This window comes from Brachyistius frenatus, unplaced genomic scaffold (assembly GCF_029030835.1).
Source record: "Brachyistius frenatus isolate BFR_SWC_R1_liver_20210118 unplaced genomic scaffold, ASM2903083v1 Contig_51, whole genome shotgun sequence".
NCBI lineage: Eukaryota > Metazoa > Chordata > Actinopteri > Embiotocidae > Brachyistius > Brachyistius frenatus.
The window spans coordinates 1011050-1029327 of NW_027210650.1; the positions used below are offsets into that span (position 1 = coordinate 1011050).

Sequence of the window (18278 nt, forward strand, 5' to 3'; positions counted from 1 at the left end):
TGAGAATGACAGGATCCAGCACAGAGTCGACCTCCTGCACACACACACTCACACACACACACACTCACTCACTCCTGCTTGTTTAAGCCCCCTGCTGTGAGGCCATAATGACTCTGCAGTGTGTGTCAGCCTCCACCATCTGTGGAGCAGCTACAGTTTCCCCTCGAGACACGGAGCCCTGTTTTCTCTTTGTACGTTTCCGGTTGTGTTTTCTCTCCCACTGATCTGTTGAACGGTGGAGGTGAGAGGCGTGGCCCCCTTTTTAGTTGCATCTGTGAAGCGACCACGCTCACAACAGCTTGCACGAGTGTAGCTGTTATTGACGGCCACCACTCACCTGCTGTCCTGTGGGAGGACGGACAGGGCGTGTGTCTCCGGATGTCATGTGGAGAAGCGAGCGGCTGTCCAGCACGCAGGCTGCCGTCTTCTTCACCTTCTGCTCTCATCAGGAGGGTGTTGCAAGGAATTATGGCTTCTGTTTTTGTTTTATTTGTTTTGGTCCAGCCCCACCAGGTTTTTTTTTATAGCAGCCAAAGTTGAAATTGTAAAATAGACGGTTGTATCGTAAAGTACACTGAGCCGGTTGGTCATTTATGTTAAAGTGTCCTTGAGCAAGGTACTCAACCCCCAAATTACTCCCAGTGGGATGCCTGGGGCTCTGCCACCATCTGTGTGTGTAAGTGTGTGTGTAGGTGAATAAGTGGAGAGCACTTTTACCGTTTAGGTAAAACATCCTTCCTTTTTTTTTTTTTGTTCATCTCGGATGCTGTGTTCACACTCTTCCTGTCTGGGATCCATAAAGTTGATCTCACCTTGTTGTTAAAGGGACAAAGTCTTTGAATGTAAAAGTCCATTTACTCGTCACAGAGTGTTAACAGATGTGTAAACAGATGTTGATACCACCCAGGTTATCTGCATTAACAGAACATCTGTGATACAGTGTTTGGAAGATGTGGATTTACTGAGAAAATGTCCATATGTGCATTTTACAGTCAAATGTTGGTCAGTTTCTTTTTTTGATGTCTCGAGATCGCACCAACAACCTAATTTGTAAGACCCACGTGCTCGTGGGAACGTGTGTTTGCTATTTAAACAACGTGGGTGCTGGATGGGAAAATGACCAACTGCATCAGACACTTCTGAACGGCCCAAATTCAGAAAATCACAACATTTGTGAAGTCCCTCAAGTTAATAGTGAGAAAGTGAAATACAAGTTTGCTGAAATGCCCTTTTAAAGCTTCGAATATAACCTCGTTAAATGATACTCAACTTCAAAACATACATTTTCTCGTCCTGTCCTCAGAAAATGAAGACAAACTGCTGCTTCCTGTTTCCATCAGACAACACAGCAGCTGCTGAATCACTTTTTTTTTTTTTTTTTTTTTTCAATTTACGTTATATTTGTTTTAAGTCTTGACAATTTCAAACCGGAGAAGCGGGGAACACACAAATATTTATAACTTCATACTTATGGATCACAAAAAGGCACTTTATTCAAGACACTTCAGAGGCCCCTCGGCAGCTCTCGATAGTCAGCATCTCTGTTCCCCGGATCTCGCTTACCGTGCATAAAGACGCATATTAACGAGAGGACGTCTCTTCAGCGCGTCGTTGCTGTTCATGTTTGATCGCGCTTTAAACGGGAGTCCTGGAGACGGTGTTGTGAAGTCTTGTGCGTCCTCTGGGACTTCTGGTGGAAGAACGGGACATCGGCTCGCACGCTTTGAGACGAGCGAGTGAGTTTGCGGTGTAATCCGGTGCCCGGTCCTCCAGGAGCTCCCGACCCTCCTCCTCTTCGTCTCGTTTACAGCCCAGAGCGCCGCGGGCCCGATGCGAGCCTCTCGGTGCAGCTACACCTCTGAACTCCACTTCTTTCTTCTCCTTTCTTCCCCTCCATACACTATTTAATCAATACTATTTTTATGTTTTTTGCTGCCGGTGCATTTTCACCCCTTTTTTTGTTTTTTTTTTAGAAATGACCTACTTAGTAATCTCTCCCGTTTTGAGTCTTTTTTGTTTTTTTTAACTGTAGCGAGAAGAAAAGATAACAACTGAGGAAGGAAAAGGATGAAGAAAGAAATAGAACATAAAAGGAGATATCCTCTGCACGGATTTGCTGCATTTTCACAGCTTAGTGAATCCTGCAAGCAAAAGCGGTCTTATGGTAAAAGTGTGATACACTTCAACCTGCCGAGGAGGCGGTTGTTGCAGGATGTTTTTTTTTTATCTTGTCTTTTGGGTTTTTCTTCGCCTCTAAACATTTTCGTCTCTGTAGTTTGCGGTTGTCTGCAACAAAGAATAAGAAGCCAAACGAGAAGTGAAATGGGAAGTATGGAGGTGTGGAGGAAATGATGAGAGAAGGGAAGTTTGAATCGGGTAGAAGATTGCAGGAAAGATCCACAGGGGAGGCCGGTTCTGGTTCTGGTTCTGGTTCTGACTTGTGAACCCCCGACTTCTCTGATATAACATGTGCACTCTCGCGGCGTTCTTTTTAAGAAGCGAGCTGAAGCGTCTGTATCCCACCACGACCTTCTCAGAAACACCAACACGCCCACGATGCCATCAGATCTCTGCGTTTCTCTATTATTCATTCAGAACATCTGCAGCGGTTCTGCTCAGACCGTACAACTCGGCCAGAGTCGTGCTAATTAAAGAACTGCACTCCCGAAAAGCCTCTCGGGCAGTTCTCGCTCTGAAGCGGTCCAAACCGCGGCAGCTTCAAACTGGGGCAGATAAGGCCGCTGCAGTTTCATCCCTCCGGACCAGCGAAGCGGCCTCGTGTCACAGTCACTGTTGGGTTTTTTGTGACGACAAAATAGAACGAGCGCTGGATTTCTTTTCCCGCTGACGGAGGCGTGTGTCTCTCGAGCGTTTGGCGCAGCGTCTTTCCGCTTCCTCTCCGGTGGGAATGTGGCACATGAGGGCGAGAGGAAGGGAAACGCCGCGTCAGGTGTGCTGCGACATGCAGACCTCCATGTTGTTGAGCGGGCAGCAAAGCAGCGGGAGAGAAACGTACAGAGAAAGGAAGGAAATGTGGAGTTTAAACACGGAGTCCATCTTTGGAAGAGCAAACCTTCACACCGTAAAACCAAGGGAGCGTGATTTGCTTTTAAAACGTGTTTTGCCTGGTGAGAAAATGTGTAGTTGTTGCTGTAAATGTGCACACGAGGCCCGTGGAGAAGCCCGACCGTCCGACCGTCAGTCAGTCAGATCTGACGTGAAGTATTTACTGACGCAAACACGGACCTGCTACACGACCGCCTCCTTCAGAGTCCGTTAAAAACAACAACAAAAAAGATGTAAGGAATATCACACTTCCAATTATACGACCGAGAGAGTTCGGACATTGAAGGTCTGTTTATGCGGGTTTATTTTGCAGATTATTTTTTTTCAGCTTCACTGAATTTGAAGGAACAACAAAAAAAAAAAAGGAGGTCATTTGAAATCCATCACAGTCGCTGTTTAAGCCCCTTGATGGTGTAACGTGCTGCCATTTTTATTTTCCCTTTTCCAAAATGTCTCTGTCATCTTAGAAGTGAGGGAAAATCCCGCTTTGATCACGTCCTCAAGGTCTTGAGTCTTTTAGAGCGAGTCAGCTTTGTGGAGCATGCCCCCCCCCCACCCCTCTAACCCCCACCTGCAGCGCTCATATATTTTTCAGCAGCGAGCTTGGGGGACGGCCAGGTTCACTATTAGAGGGTGGATGAGTCAGAAGTGGGACTGCATGGTAAATCCTGGCTCCTCGACCTGAGAATAGCCTCTGCCACTTCTCATTTCTCAACACTTTTTCCACTCTGTACGTTCAGCACATTTTATATTTGAGTTCCTCTTCGCCGCACTTAAACTCTCCGAAAATTTCGTCCTCAACTTTTAGTTTTCCCTTCCTCCCATCCTCCCGAACCGAGGAGGAGGTACTTATGGGAAGGAGTCCGGCCTTGGCTCACATGGCATGAAGGGCAAAGACTCGCAAAGGGAGCCGGGAGTTGGGAGGAAAGGAAAGAATTGATTTTCCGGTCGGAGAGGCAGCGAAGGACTAAGTCTGCCCTCGGGGGCCTCTGACTCTGACTCTGACTCTGACTCTGACTCTGCCCGGCTCGGGCCGAGCTCCTGATGGGAGCGGCCGGCCGGCGACCTTTACACCGGGACTGATCACGTCGTTCCAACCGGAGATGAAGTGCTTTTTATTGGAACGGGATTTATTCCGAAGCGAGTTCTGGCCACCGGTGGAACAGAGAAAGTGTCAAAAAGGGGTGTGTTATATTTTAGTGTGTGTGAGCGTGCGTTTCTGTTTGTGTGAGCCTGTAACCCTGTTTGCCCTTCACGAGGAGCTCCAGCGCAGCGCAGCGCAGCGCAGCGCAGCGCAGCGCAGCGCAGCGCAGCGCAGCGCAGCGCAGCGCAGCGCAGCGCAGCGCAGCGCAGCGCAGCGCAGCGCAGCGCAGCGCAGCGCAGCGCCCCCTCTGGCAGCAGCAGCACGCAGCGAGGAGAAACGGGAAGAAGAAGTAACGAGCGCGAGAAAGAGAGAGAGAAAGACGCACAAAAACGGGCACCGTTGGCTGGCTGGCGTCCATGACAGATGGGGGCGTTCGGTTCGCGCTGGTTGCCATGGAAACCGGCATCAGCACTTTACCCGGAGCTTTTTTTTTTTTTTTCCACTGAGATGGAGAGCGAGCTGCACACACATCTCTGCAGAGGAGGGCAGCGTGGGCAGCTGGGAGAGCTTGTTTATGACTTGCTGTTGTTGTGCAACAAGTGTTCACGAGTCATCGTCCCAGTTTAGATTCACAAGGACGCAGATCGTGGCGACAGTAATTGTTTACAGTAATCGTGCCATCGAGGAAAGTGTGTCAATGCGACTGAACAGAACGAGATGCGTGTTTTATGTATCTCATCTACATCCTCTCGTGTCCCGCCTCACATTTTACATCACCTCCTCTCTCCTCCCGCACACCGGCCTCGCAGTTTATCCCATTTTTTGGGGTTTTTTTTTTATATCCTCGCTCTCTCCGCTTCCCGTCATCGATCCCGTTGAAGAGCCAACGAGGCGAAGCGGCCGTTCAGCCAGAAAAAAGGGGTCTTAACGAGATGTGACAGGCACTAAAGAGCCAATCGGCTGCTGCGCTCCAGTCCAGCAGCACCATATGGATCATTCCTTCAACAGCACTCCTGCACCATTCCTGCTGTTATCCATCTTAATTGGGCCCCAATCTGTGTGCACGTATACACACACACACACACACACACACACACACACACACACACACACACACACACACACACTCTCTCTCTCTCTCTGCTGTCGTGTCAGGACATGCAGCACCGTAACTCTTACACTATTATCCTCTCCCACACACACACACTCGAACCATCGTACTCTGTAGTACGGAGCATCTCCAGAACGTTCTCATGGAAACACGCGAGAAGATTGTAGACTCTCCTGATAGGATGTGTGAGACAGGAAGTGTCCCTCAACTCACCAGGGATTTATTTATTCGTTATTTAAATTAAAATGTGCCACATAGCATCTAAATCGCTGCGTGCAGCATGTCAACAAAATACTGTGTTTACGATTGTAATAAATACAGACTGATGTACATAATTCAGAAGCCTTTCGACGGCTGAATCCGAATGGAAAAGGCTGGTAACCGTGTCTGCCGACACTTCAGCTATAAAAAGATGAAATTTGAGTGCACCGCAGCGTCTCCTCGACCGGCCGCTGTTTGATTCTCGGCTGACGGAGATTTAATGTCGAAGCTGCAGCAGCAGGCCGGAGAGACGCAACGTGGACCGTGGACACGGGAAGATCTCCACCTTAACGTGTAAACTGACCTGACATGACGGATGTTGTGGTTTTGTGCCATATAAGTAAAATACTAATTGAAATAAATCCTGTGGTGTAATCCTCTTTCTGAGGTCAAAACTAAAAAAAAGGCGTGTTTGAAGTGGCCCTCTGGAATAATCTTCCCGAGACGTTAACAGACTCCAGAACTTTCATTAAAAAAAAATACGGTTTATCTTCACTGATCCTGGTTTTCATTTAGTGGAATATTTGACTGTATTTATCCTCGTCTGCGTGTGTTTTTTGTAGATATATTTCCTATCCTCTCTCTCCATACATTATCATGCACAACAGTATTTGAGTAAAGGGTATAATTATATATGTGATGGTATGCACGAGTGAGAATGATTGTGTTTGTATGAACGTACGGTTTTGTGTATGAGAACAAGATTTATGGCCCCAAAACAATGTGTGTGTGACCGTGTATATTAAATAAGAGTGTGTTTAGGTGTGTGTGTGTGTGTGTGTGTGTGTGTGTGTGTGTGTGTGTGTGTGTGTGTGTGTGTGTGTGTGTGTGTGTGTGTGTGTGTGGTGAGTGGGCTGTTGTCGTTTTATTTCCAGATTATGATGCTGTGTGTGAGTGTAAGTATGATTTATGGCCCTCGTGCTCTCACACTCAAACTCTGGTCACTAATGGATCTTCACACTTTATTTCTGTGCAATAAACTGAGTGAATAGAAGATGGAGCCACTGAGGGAAGCGCTGCGTCTGTCAGGACTGTAATCGGAGTGAACGAGTGTGTGAATGATCTTATATTATGGCCGTAAATGTTCATTTTCCTGATGTTTTCTGTTGTTTTTGTGTCTCTGCAGCGAGAAGAGGAAGCTGCAGGTGAACATCGCCAGTCCCATCCAGTGCAGCATGAACGGCAGGAAGTGCACGGTCATTGTCGAGCCCAAGATCAACCAATCACAGCCGGACTTCACCAAGAGCCGATCCGGTTACATCCTGGCCGTTCCTGGCAACTAAAAGTGGGCCAAAGGCAAAAAAAAAAAAAACAGTGACAGCTGATTTCAAAGCAGGCTGGGGCTGTCACCACGACGACGACCACGACGATGATGATGATGATGAGTCACTTCTTGTGTTTTCTGCTGATAACGTGTCAAAATGTAGAAAGCAGCGCCAGCGGGATCAGAGTGAATGAATCCTCAATTTCCAAAACTATGCCAAAATTTTACATTTTGTTTTGTAACTTCTAGATAATTTGAGTACAAAAACAAACTAAGTGCACAATACTTCTATGTGCACAACATTATTAGTTCAACAGACTTAGAAACATGCACTAACATGATTATCCACCAAAGTGGTGTTCTTTCTTTTTCTTTTTAATATCCAAATTTCAATTGATTTGCTTTGTGCAATATTTTGTTTTTTGTCAGATTGATTATTGTGAGTCGAGGTGAGAGGAGATTACGCAGCAACTGTCCTCAGAACCGAGCTGATGTTGCGTAATAGGAATTAAAAAAAAAAAAAAAAAATCAAAAGGCTTTGCAGGAATTTATAATCCTCGCCGCTCCGTGAGCAGGAGCCAGATCACAAGTGAGAAAATGAAGTCAAATGATGTTAATGGAGGACTTTGATTAGTTCTGTTTGCTTTAAAATGGAAGAAAACACTTTTTGGGGGAATTTATATTCTAAAGAATTCTAATGTTGTAAACGGAAGCAGCTGCAGCGTCTTAGTTTTAGTTCATTTACGATCACATGAGGGAGCAGCGAGTCAGGAGACGTGATTGGATGTTTGATCTTTTTGTTTTTAGTGGCAGGATGTTGAGCGGGACGTGCTGAGCATTTCCTCCTGAACACTGCAACCTGCTCCACCTTCAGATCTTTTTATTTAAATCTTATACTCTCTATGCGACGACTTGTAGTGGTTCTTTAGTTCTTTGAAATCGGCGTCCACTCGACAAACATCCCCTTCATCGCAGAGAAAGAGTGTGTGTGTGTGTGTGTGTGTGTGTGTGTGTGTGTGTGTGTGTGTGTGTGTGTGTGTGTGTGTGTGTGTGTGTGTGTGTGTGTGTGTGTGTGTGTGTGTGTGTGTGTCGTCTTCTTGGCTTGGAGACTGGAGAGTCTGGCCGGTGGCCACGCTGAAGGAGCGCAGACAGACGAGTGTGAAGTCTCTAATCAGACTGCTGTCCCTGTCACTTTTTTTTAAATTATTTTTTATTATTATTAACAGCAGACTATTTGCAGACTTGATTTTCATCTTATCTCGCAAAAAAAAAAAAAAAAAAAAAAAGAATTCCATCACAGTCCTCCAAAGTGTGGAAATCACACCAATCAAATCATCAGCGCTCCGAGTCTCCTCGCAAGCTGGAAAGTTTTCACTCCGTCTCCGAGTGTTGGCGCTAAACTGTATGCTCTCGCTCTCGCCAACATTTGCACAAGAAAAAAATAAAAAATGTATGGCTGTGCAGAAGGTCAGGAGATTAATATCCGATAAGAGTGAATCAGACGGAGCTTCCAGTGGAGGTTTTCAGCTGCAGAGCAAATCTTGACTTGCAAACACAGATGGCTGTAAAGTGACATTTGTTGTGGAGCCAGCAGACGCTCCTCCTCGGCCAGCCGTGATATTAATATCCACAGATTGAGTACACAAAGCGTCAAATCTTTGTTGTTTCTTGTTTGTTTAAATTTGTTTTATGACCTAATTATAGTGAGAGTTTTAAAGTTCATTCTTCATCCCGGCTGTTGATGATAAACAATCTCACGCAGGAGGTCAGTTCAGGCGATGTTCTGGAGCTTTCCATAAAGTGGCACAATCTTCATCAGCAGATGGAGTTTTCCTTCTTTTTAAGGATATGTGTTGTGCAAAAATAAGACTGGTGGTCGGTAGCCTAATAAAGTGGACGAGAAGAGGACGAGGCTCTCCTGTGAACTGGTTCGCACACAGCGTCTCGGTCCTTTAACTGCCAACGAGGCGTTTATCTTAATTAGTTTGCGACCGCCGCGGCCTTTTGAGGAAGTAAATCTGCGTTCCACCTCGCAGCGCTCTGCAGGACGACCTCGTCCTGCTGCTCGATAGGACGAAGACGGACACGGTTGTTTGGGGCGGAAATTGGTGCATTCGTAGTGTGCATGAAGGGAAGTGACATTGGTAGCAGCAATAGACTGTGTGTGTGTGTGTGTGTGTGTGTGTGTGTGTGTGTGTGTGTGTGTGTGTGTGTGTGTGTGTGTGTGTGTGTGTGTGTGTGTGTGTGTGTGTGTGTGTGGACTGTAACACTGCAGCTCTTCAGCTCTCTATCCCACAGGGCCTCCTCTCCTCTCCTCTCCTCTCCTCTCCTCTCCTCTCCTCTCCTCTCCTCTCCTCTCCTCTCCTCTCCTCTCCTCTCCTCTCCTCTCCTCTCCTCTCCTCTCCTCTCCTCTCCTCTCCTCTTCCTCTTCCTCTCCTCTCCTCTTCCTCTTCCTCTTCCTCTTCCTCTTCTCCTCCTCATCATTAGGATGGACTCTGTGTCACTTCTCAGTGAACAAAGCCTCGCTTGGCCTCTTCTCCTCTACTTCTCTGATTTTTTTCTTTCCTCCTCTCTCCCTGACCCCCCCCCCCCACTCCCTCTCCTCCCTCCCTCCCTCCTTCCTTTTCCACTGTCAAATCACTTGGCTCGTCGCCCGGCTCGGCTGACTGTGCCGTCCTGTGGGGCACCGAAGGTTTTCCTGTTTGTGTTTATGTTTGTTTTTTACCCTCAGCCGCCCTGTGGCCAAAGAGGCGTGCAAATAAAAAAATATTTTAAAAAGCTCACCAGCAAACAAGATGTGTCAAACAATAACAGAAATATCATGCAGCACACAAAGAACTTTTTTAAAGGGCTTTGGTTTCTTCTGAAAACAGACATCTTCAAAATAAAGATGGAGTTTCATTTTTTACATCACGTGTAGTTTTTCTAAAACAGCTGGACACTTGTTTGTTTTCTAGCAAATGTTACTTAAACACAAGTAAGTAGTGATTTTGTTAGGAACTATTTTCAGCTGCGTATTAATACACTCCGGTGCTACAGTCTTTTCAGAGCAGGACAGTGAATTTGGATTGAACTCCTAAGTTTCTCAGAGTGCGTGTTCATGTTAATGAAGGAACGTTGTCATCTAGTACGTCAACGTGGCCAACTCATGTCTTTTTTTTTTATTTGTTTTTGGATGACGAATGCAGCTCTGTTGGATCGCAGAAAAAGATAGATCTGTCTGTGGAAACACATTGTGGAACAAACAAGATTATTTTTTTTCTATTTTTGACTGTATTAAATAAATGCAGTAGAGACAGACTGGAAATATGTTGAAAGAGAGCAGTGGAGTGACAGTGAAGGTGTCCGGCGCCCACCGGAACCACTCGGCCATCAGCTCACCCTGATGCTGGTATTTTTGAGGGGTTTTTTTGGGGGGGGGGAGGATCAGAAAGACGTAGATTATCATCAGATTTATCCATTTAATGATTTGTTTTCGCTGTTCAAACCCAATCAGTGATTATTACTTTTCCATTGTATTGATTTTCAGCTTTACCGAGTTGCTTTGGTCGAATTACCCTTTTTATGAATGGGTATAAAAGAATGTCTAAAATGAATGTTAACACTTGGACATTCGTGCCATTGTGTTCTTCCCTTTCCTGTTTTATTCAATGAGACAGTGAGAAGTACATTTCCTGTAGTTTCAGTGTTTCTGTCGCATTCACGTCTCTTATGAAGCCCGTCCATTTCAGCCAAAGGGCCCGTTTTTCTTTTTCCATAATTTATTCTGTACTCCGTAGCTTTAAGCAGAAACCTGTACGTATGCACCGTTCATTCCGTATGTGCCTAATTTTATATATATTAAGTTTATATTTTGCATATTTGTGTAATATTTCATTATTGCATTCCATAAATATACTGTAATATCCAGAATGAGTCTAAAGGGAAATGCTGTAATAGTTGTTTTTTTGTTGTTGTGTGTATTCTGTACGAATGCATTCTATGATGTTCCATAATGAAAAATACTTCATTAATCAGTTTATTAATCAATTTATTTGCTTCAATAAACAGATTCAAACCTGTTGGAAGTCATTAGCCGATATGTGATGCTGTGTTGACTCCGATGTTCCCCGAGGCGTGATGTGGTCGTGGCCGGGTACGAGCTCAACGTTAATCCGCCCACTAACAGCTGTTTCACCGGGTGACGTGGAGACGGCTTTAAAAAAAACAACTGCAGTCGGCATGACAACACCACTTCCCACTGCCACTGTGTGTCAGTAGCCGTCGTCAGCTGTGCCTCAGCGGGGGGTTGGTTGGTAATCCACTCGTCTGCTGCGGAGGGTGGGACGACCTCGGTCCGCTCTGCGAGGACAGCGACGGAGACGGACTCGGACCGAGTGACGTGAGGGAGTGAGTTAACCTCCATTGATCTGAGGGAGCGTCCGGTACGCAGCGCTGGTTCATTACCAACTTCAGACTTCGACTATTACTTGGTCCTAGATTACACTGATTAGATTTTGGGGGTCAAAGGTCACTGGGACCTCACATCTGTCCCAATCTTGTCAGCGCAATATCTCAGAATTACCTTGAGGAACTTTCTTCAAATTTGGCACAACCAATCACTTGGTTCCACAGATGAACTGATTCCATTTTCGGGGGGTCAAAGGTCACTGTTACCTCACATCTGTCCCATTCTTACAAATGTGAGACATTAAAGCACAAAAAGACAAAAGGTGACGACCTTGAACGATCAGTGCATTTTATTTTTCCATCACAGTACAAAAATAAATTAAAGTAAGCAAGAAACAAACTCAAAAAAAAGTTTAGATTACAGCAACAGCTTTTTTGTCTTTTTAAAAAACAAAAAAAGAAGTATTGAACAGCTTCAACAGCCCCCCTCCCCCACCATGGGAAAACCAAGTCCAAGTACCAGTGTGGTTGGTTTATGCTTCTTGTTCATAAGAAAACATGTCACACATTCTTCTGTACAAATAAAATGCTGCCATCCACCCACCCACACACAAACACACACACACTCACACTCACTCGTTCATTCACACACACATGCAGCCCTCGAATGCCTCTCTTTTTGAAGTTTTTAATCACTGTTTCGTTTTTATTTTTTTATCTACAAAGTACGGAACAAGATACAGAAAAGAATTTGACAGAAATCTTTTAACTATCACTTGAGTCTTTTTTCATATTTTATAAGCTTCGGAAAGTATTTTTCTCAAACGACTACTCAATGATGCAAGTGAAGAAACATGGCACATTTCGAGTGAATCGGGGCGAGTGGACAGAGAGAAAAAAGATTTGGGGGTAACTGTTTGAGGCCCTTTTATCCCAGTGCCCTGCATTTTTCTTTTCTTTTTCGCCAGAGCAGAAAGCCCGTCTGAAGTGCGTGTTCCCTGGTTGTGCCGGTGAGGTCCCTCCAAAATAAAGTGTCTGTAACTCCTTCTCTCCACAGCAGAGCGACTGACGCAGCACAAACAAACACGGCAGCAGAGAAGCCTTTCGTTCTCGAGAAACAACTTTAAAACGAGGCAGAAGCCTTTTTTCTGGAACACGGCAAAGAAACCACCTGTGAAAACCAGGAAATACAATACAATACTGAGAGAAAGTACTGCAGCTCGTCCTGTAATTAAAGTCTTCATGAAGACAGTTAAGAAGCTGCAGCTGTTTGGTTTCACACTGCAGGCGTGTCGGTTTGCTCTGCTGGTTTCTCTGAATTAAAACCGTGATCGTTCCTCGTCTCCCTTCCGGCCTCGAGACGGTTGTTTGTGATGTCGCCTCACGCTGATTTACACAGAGGTGATGCTGATGGATTATCCTCAAGATTGCGCTGTGCTTCTCCGCAGTGACGATGAAGGAGTCATTGTGGTTTGAATAATTTATCCCCCTGGAAGAATGTGTGTGCTTTCTGGTGCTGATATGTGGGACAGCTGGTTTCGGGCTTCGAATTCAGATCGGTGGCGAAAAGAAGATGTTTTCAGGGCAGTTTTCTCAAGTAAAAGGTCGACGACGTGTCGTTTCTGTCGAGGTGTCCTTGAGGATGTCTCATTGGTGACGGTCAGATTTAACAGTGGTTCTGATCTAAGGGCTGTTCTTTAATTAGATATTCATCGATAGATCCCTGCAACATTCATTTGCATAAACCAGATCAATCTTCATTCCCACCAAAGATAAGCACACCTGCTGTACCCCCCTCCCCCCTCTTCATGTCCTTCCCCTTCACAAAGTCCCTCATCATGATCTTTCCTTTACATTGAATGTGCCTAAATAATAAATACATGAATGGCAATAAATTAGGTGTCAGTAAGTAGTTATTAGTAGATGAAAATCCACCTCATCATTCAACAGCTCGACAAACAGTACATTATTGGAGTTTTCTCAGACCTGTGGGATTTTCATCAAAGATATGGCACTGTTTTAAACATTTTCTATGCTGAATCATGAGCATAAAATCAAAACGTCATTCCAAAGTGGTTGCAACACAACCTACCGACAAAAAGTACAAAAAGAATTTTCCCTGGTAAACAAATAGCCTATTTTAGCAAGCAGAGCTAAATAAACTAGTGTCACTTTGTTCACAGCATTCTCTAATGCAGATGCAGTTGGTTTACAAATCAAGTAAAAAGAAGAAAAAGGAATATTTGCTCTCCTGCCCTCCCGGAAAAAACTCTGTAAAATCGCATGGCACACGTGCAAAACATTACATTTCTAAGTAAAAAAAAAGAGAAACCAAAGAAAAAGAAATCAAAGAAAACTTGTTTCAGAAAAGCAATAAATAAGCCTCCAATAGGTGTAAACCTCTGGGGAGTAAAACATCCATTAACTGGTTTAATTTTTTTTCTAGATGAAAATAAAGGAGGTCTTTCCAAACACACGCAACGTCATCGACCATACGTCCACCGGCTGTCGTCTTTTGTTTATCAAAAGTCCCACAATGCAGTGCTTCTTGTCCATCCCATAAGTCCTGTTGTGGAGCCACAAAGAGAAAACCCACCAAAAAAATATGGATCCAGCACTGATGTGCACCCCCCTCCCCATCACCCCCCCCATTTCTGTTCTGTCGTCAGACGGCAAGATATGCATCGCAGCGAAACAAAAAACAAAAAAATGTCCAGTCGTATCTGTGTTAATGGAGGAGGGAGGGAGGGATGGAGGGAGGGGGAGGAGGGGGAACGTGGGTGATGCCGTTCCAGAGAGCCGGGGGTTTTGCAGCCGGGGATGCCTGCTCATCCGTAATGCATGAAGAAAGCCAGTCAGGCGATGGCCCTCACCCTCCTGCAGTAGGCAGTGCACATCACATCGTCAAACAGTCAGAAGGTCAGCGGGCGGCTGCTGCAGCCTTCAGTCCCGTTCACATTCATTGCTGTAGATGTAATGCTTCCTTTTCTAACGTTCTTTTTGTCTTTTTGTCTTTTTTTTTGTCTGAAGTCTTTATTTTTCATGATTTTCAGTGTTTCATATAGATATATTATATCGTAGCAAAGGATTTACCCAAGTCTGGCATTTTTCTTTCTTTATATATCATTGTCAAAAAACAAACCAAAAAAAACAAAACCGTCTGTCGTTCTCGGGTTTTCAGGTAATCCATCCTTTGCTCGTTCGAAAATAGAATTTTGGCCCTGATCATTTCAAGCAGAAAAAGAGCGCTCTTGCTTTTCAAACCCCTGTGCCCTATTTTTGGCGACCATTGTAGCTGTTATCCCTCAGATATAATGGGAACGTTTAAAAAAAAACAAAAAAAAAAAACATCCCTCCAAAGTTGACTGATTTCAGTCCTGCTTGATACAAAGTTGCTGTAAATGTCAAACATTTCCTAATTGGTGTCGTCTCCTTGCAGTTTGGACAACAATAAATAAATAGCATGACAAATAATCTTTCAAATGCCAGACTGGAGTATGCCCCACCTCCCCTGACCCCTCAAGTCCTCCCCTCCCCCCCCGCATCCCCTCACCGGTCCAGGCCGATGAGCAGGCGGCTCCTCTCCTCCTCCTTCTGGCTCTCGTTCTTCAGGTCGGCGAACACCTGAGTGAAGTAGTGCGGGTCGGAGTTGATCTGGAGCATCTTGGCGCTCATCAGGTTGATGATGGACAGGCAGCGGTCCCAGAAGGTCTCCTTGGAGCTCTCCACCAGGAAAGGCTTGAGCGGGTAGGAGATCTCGTTGCCCATGTAGGAGTAAGACAGGTAGAGGCAGGTGAGCAACACGGCCTGCAGCTCGTGCTCCGTGGCCACCTCGGAGGAGACCACGTCGCGGCACAGCATGTAGACGAAGACCACGTTGGCGGGGGTGATGAATCCCTGGTCCTGCCAGCCCTGCAGCAGCAGGGAGCGGTCCACGCTGCGCAGCCACAGCACCGGGTCGGTGGGGGACAGGTGTTTGAGCCGGTAGCAACGCCGGCACAGAAACTCGCCCAGGCAGCGCAGCAGCTCGCTGGTGGAGGCCTGGACTATCACTCTCTTCGGGGTGCCGGGGGCCACATTGGAGTTGGTCAGCGGGGCCTTCTTCACCGAAGACACTGTGTTGTTGGAGCTCTTGGTGAGAGCCGGAGTGCTCTGGTCCTGGGTGAAGGTGGACAGGTTGGCGCAGGACTGCGACTTCTTCAGGTTCTCGTTGTTCAGGTGGCTGACATTGTTCTGGTAGGTGCCGTTGGGCTGCACCTTCTTGGAGCCTTTCTTCTTGGCCGACACCGCTACGATCCGCTTCCACGGGAGCACGTTGATGAGCGAGTGGCGCTTCAGGTTCTTGTCTTTGGCGTTCTTGCTGTTCTGGACGGCCGTGTAGTGGCCCACGGTGGCCGGGCCATCCTCGAAGAGGGCCGCCTTTCGGTAGCTAGGTGACAAAGACAGCACGGTTCCCATGGTAACTGTGGGGAGGCGTCCAGGGGCTTCAGCCGCACTGGGTGAGAGGAGCGTCTGCCGGGGGAGATCCTGAGGGTCTCAGAGCCTCGATGCTTCTGGGAGTCCCGGGCTACAGACTGCCGCTGGGCATCGACAGCGTTGGAGATCGTCCTGTAAAGAATCACCCCGACTGGAGCTGTGTCTGCTGGCTTTCAGCTCTCAGGATAGCCGCTGCTGAAAGCAGAAAAGATCAAAAATCAGAAAAATAATTGGGGAAGGATCGATAACGTTTAAATTATCCATTGATATTTACCAACAGCACACTGTTCTTTTCTGTCTCATAGCAGAGCTCTAATTATTCAGCTCGTGTCAGATAATATCCCAGTTATCTGCTCTCATGGATGTGTGGCCGAGTGCTTTATCTGACAATTGCTCAGGATTATTGATTTGACTTGGTAAGTGGTGGAATGGATCAGCTGCTAGCTCATATTAATTAAGTCAAACAGTGTGGATCCCCCTTTGCTGCAAATGATGGAGGTAATAATCAGGTGAATCATCCACACAACTGCTATAGAGCTCATATTCATCTGCAGAGCTGCATGAAACATTTTAATATAAAAATATGGACGGAATTGAGCTGCACTGAAAATTAGTCCTGTGGTTAATCCATAAACGTCTTCTAAAGTGAGATTCATATTTTACAGGCATTGGCCCGACGAATCAGATGGAAGCACGCGCCCACCCCTCTCGCTAAAATGGAAGACAGAAACGTAAACACCATAATAACAGGTGAAGGTCGCCGTGCATGCAAATAGGATTCAGCACGTTAAAGCACAAACCCAAGGTCACGCAATTTATCTGCGTGGAAATCAAATCAACAAAAGAGTTGAATGATTACTTCACTGCACGACATATTTTACTCTCTCTCTCTCTCTCTCTCTCTCTCTCTCTCTCTGCAGCACCTATGAGAGACAGTCGATAGATCGACTTTTGCTCGCTTGCGCAGGATCCAGGCTGCTCGATCCTTCATTCCATCACCGCCTTATCAATCTGATCCCTCCGCTTCATGAAATACCAAAACATCAGCTTTGACCGTGACTTCAACGGGCTGAAATAAAACCGGATTTATTGTTTATTGTCCTCCTCGCTGCGATGAGGACTTTGTGTCCATCGAGTGCTCTCCATGGTGCTGAAGCTGAGCGCTGCGTCGAAAACGAAACGAGGATGCTGGCCGTGATAGGCGGTGGCTCAAAAAAATGAAGAATAAATCCTCATCTTTCCCCGCACTGTCCGATAAAATGTCACAATATGTCGCTGTCCTCAGCTTCATATCCACATACCATTCGATTTAGCATCACGTTTTCCTAATTAGAAATTGCTGCGTATTACTTTTTTATCAAATATAACGAATCTGTACAAGCCTATCAAAAAAACAAACAAAAAAAAAAAACGCACCTTTTTAGCACCGATATGTGCCAGAATCAAAACAAACTCACCAGATCTCCAGCTCAATGAGAAAATAATTGCGCTGTGAAGGTGGTGCACCGAGTCTCGAGTCTCTCGTTTCCTTATAAGGCGCGAATAAAACACGAAACCATCCCGGAGAATATCAATGCAACAAAGAAAATAATCCGAGTCGAGGCCCCCCAAAAAAAGAAGAAGAAGAGGAGGAAGAAGCAAGCCGTGGATGAAACACGCCTCGGTGTCGGCGGTGCGCAGACGATGGGAGGCAGTTGTGGAATGGATGCTCGGATGAAGATGTGCTCCTGGTCCTCTCTTGGCCGTGAGATGCGGATGCTGCGAGGGCTGATGTTGTGTTGTGTCATTGACTGCGCGAGGACGGTTGACGCAAAGGTGGTGGTGGGGCGCCGCTCTGCGCTCTCTGCGCGCGGTGCTGTTTTCTACCGGCGAACAACTAACTCCGCCTTCAGCCACTCCGGCAATGTAAATCCGAAACCCGGCGAACTCCCGAGAGGATTCCTATAGCTGCAGCCTAAACTAATCAACAGCAGTCATCTGGAAGCACTTTAGTCAGAGGCAGCCATTGGTTTCTCAGAAACTGCATCATGGAGAAAAACGAAATTACATATTTTAATATTGAACAAAGTCAACTACGAGTGTTGTTAATATAACCTTTTGGACCAAACGATTCTTTTTTTTTTACAAAATTACATATTCCTAAAGAAATAAATAGCCTAATTTAATAGGGAAATTTCAGTTTAGCCAATACCTAGAATGACGCACTGAATAGGCAACAGACGACAGATTAACTTCAATATAGTTTAACTGACATAGTATAAGCACACATGCAGATTAAATGCATTTTTTTTTGTGCTTTTGATAGCTCTATATTGATACCCCCTTTTTTTTAACAACTTTTTTAACTTCTTGAATATAGTTCAGTTTTCACATTTCACACGTGAGTTTTTCTTTGTCCTAAATCCAACTGTTTAATTTGTCCAATTTCAGGTGTTAAAAATAATTATATATTATAAAAATATAAATATATTTATAAAAATAAAATAATTACATTTGTACGGGTGGCGAGAAGCAGATGACCACCTTTTTTTCTTTTTCTTTAAAAAAACAAAAAACAAAAAAAACAAAACTACATTTCCCAATTATTTTACAAATAAATCCCAGCATGCATGTCGCGCTTGACGTAA

General features: G+C 45.5%; 2 protein-coding genes across 4 annotated transcripts in view; one reads left to right on the forward strand and one right to left on the reverse strand.

Moving 5' to 3' along the window:
* The window catches only part of myo1d (myosin 1D), a 200672-nt gene that overhangs the window by 74223 nt on the left and 108171 nt on the right, over window positions 1-18278 (forward strand). The window contains exon 22 of one of the 2 annotated variants that reach the window (XR_011311148.1): window positions 6649-10190. Coding sequence is in view for 1 of the 2 variants with exons in the window: in XM_069704592.1 (XP_069560693.1) it covers window positions 6649-6805 (157 nt within the window). In the remaining variant the exon portion in view is untranslated. Of the gene's footprint in view, window positions 1-6648; window positions 10842-18278 lie in introns of those variants that run through there. The other variant, XM_069704592.1, reaches the window with a different exon arrangement.
* On the reverse strand, window positions 11508-17502 carry cdk5r1b (cyclin dependent kinase 5, regulatory subunit 1b (p35)). Of its 2 annotated transcripts, none has more exons than XM_069704606.1 (2): window positions 17109-17502; window positions 11508-15843 (listed from the first exon to the last, which is right to left on the reverse strand). In XM_069704606.1, the coding sequence occupies exon 2, from the start codon at window positions 15631-15633 to the stop codon at window positions 14725-14727; it is 909 nt and encodes a 302-aa protein (XP_069560707.1). In that variant the 5' UTR covers window positions 15634-15843; window positions 17109-17502; the 3' UTR covers window positions 11508-14724. The 2 variants fall into 2 exon arrangements, with proteins under 2 accessions (XP_069560707.1, XP_069560706.1); XM_069704605.1 differs by having other exon boundaries at window positions 11508-15846.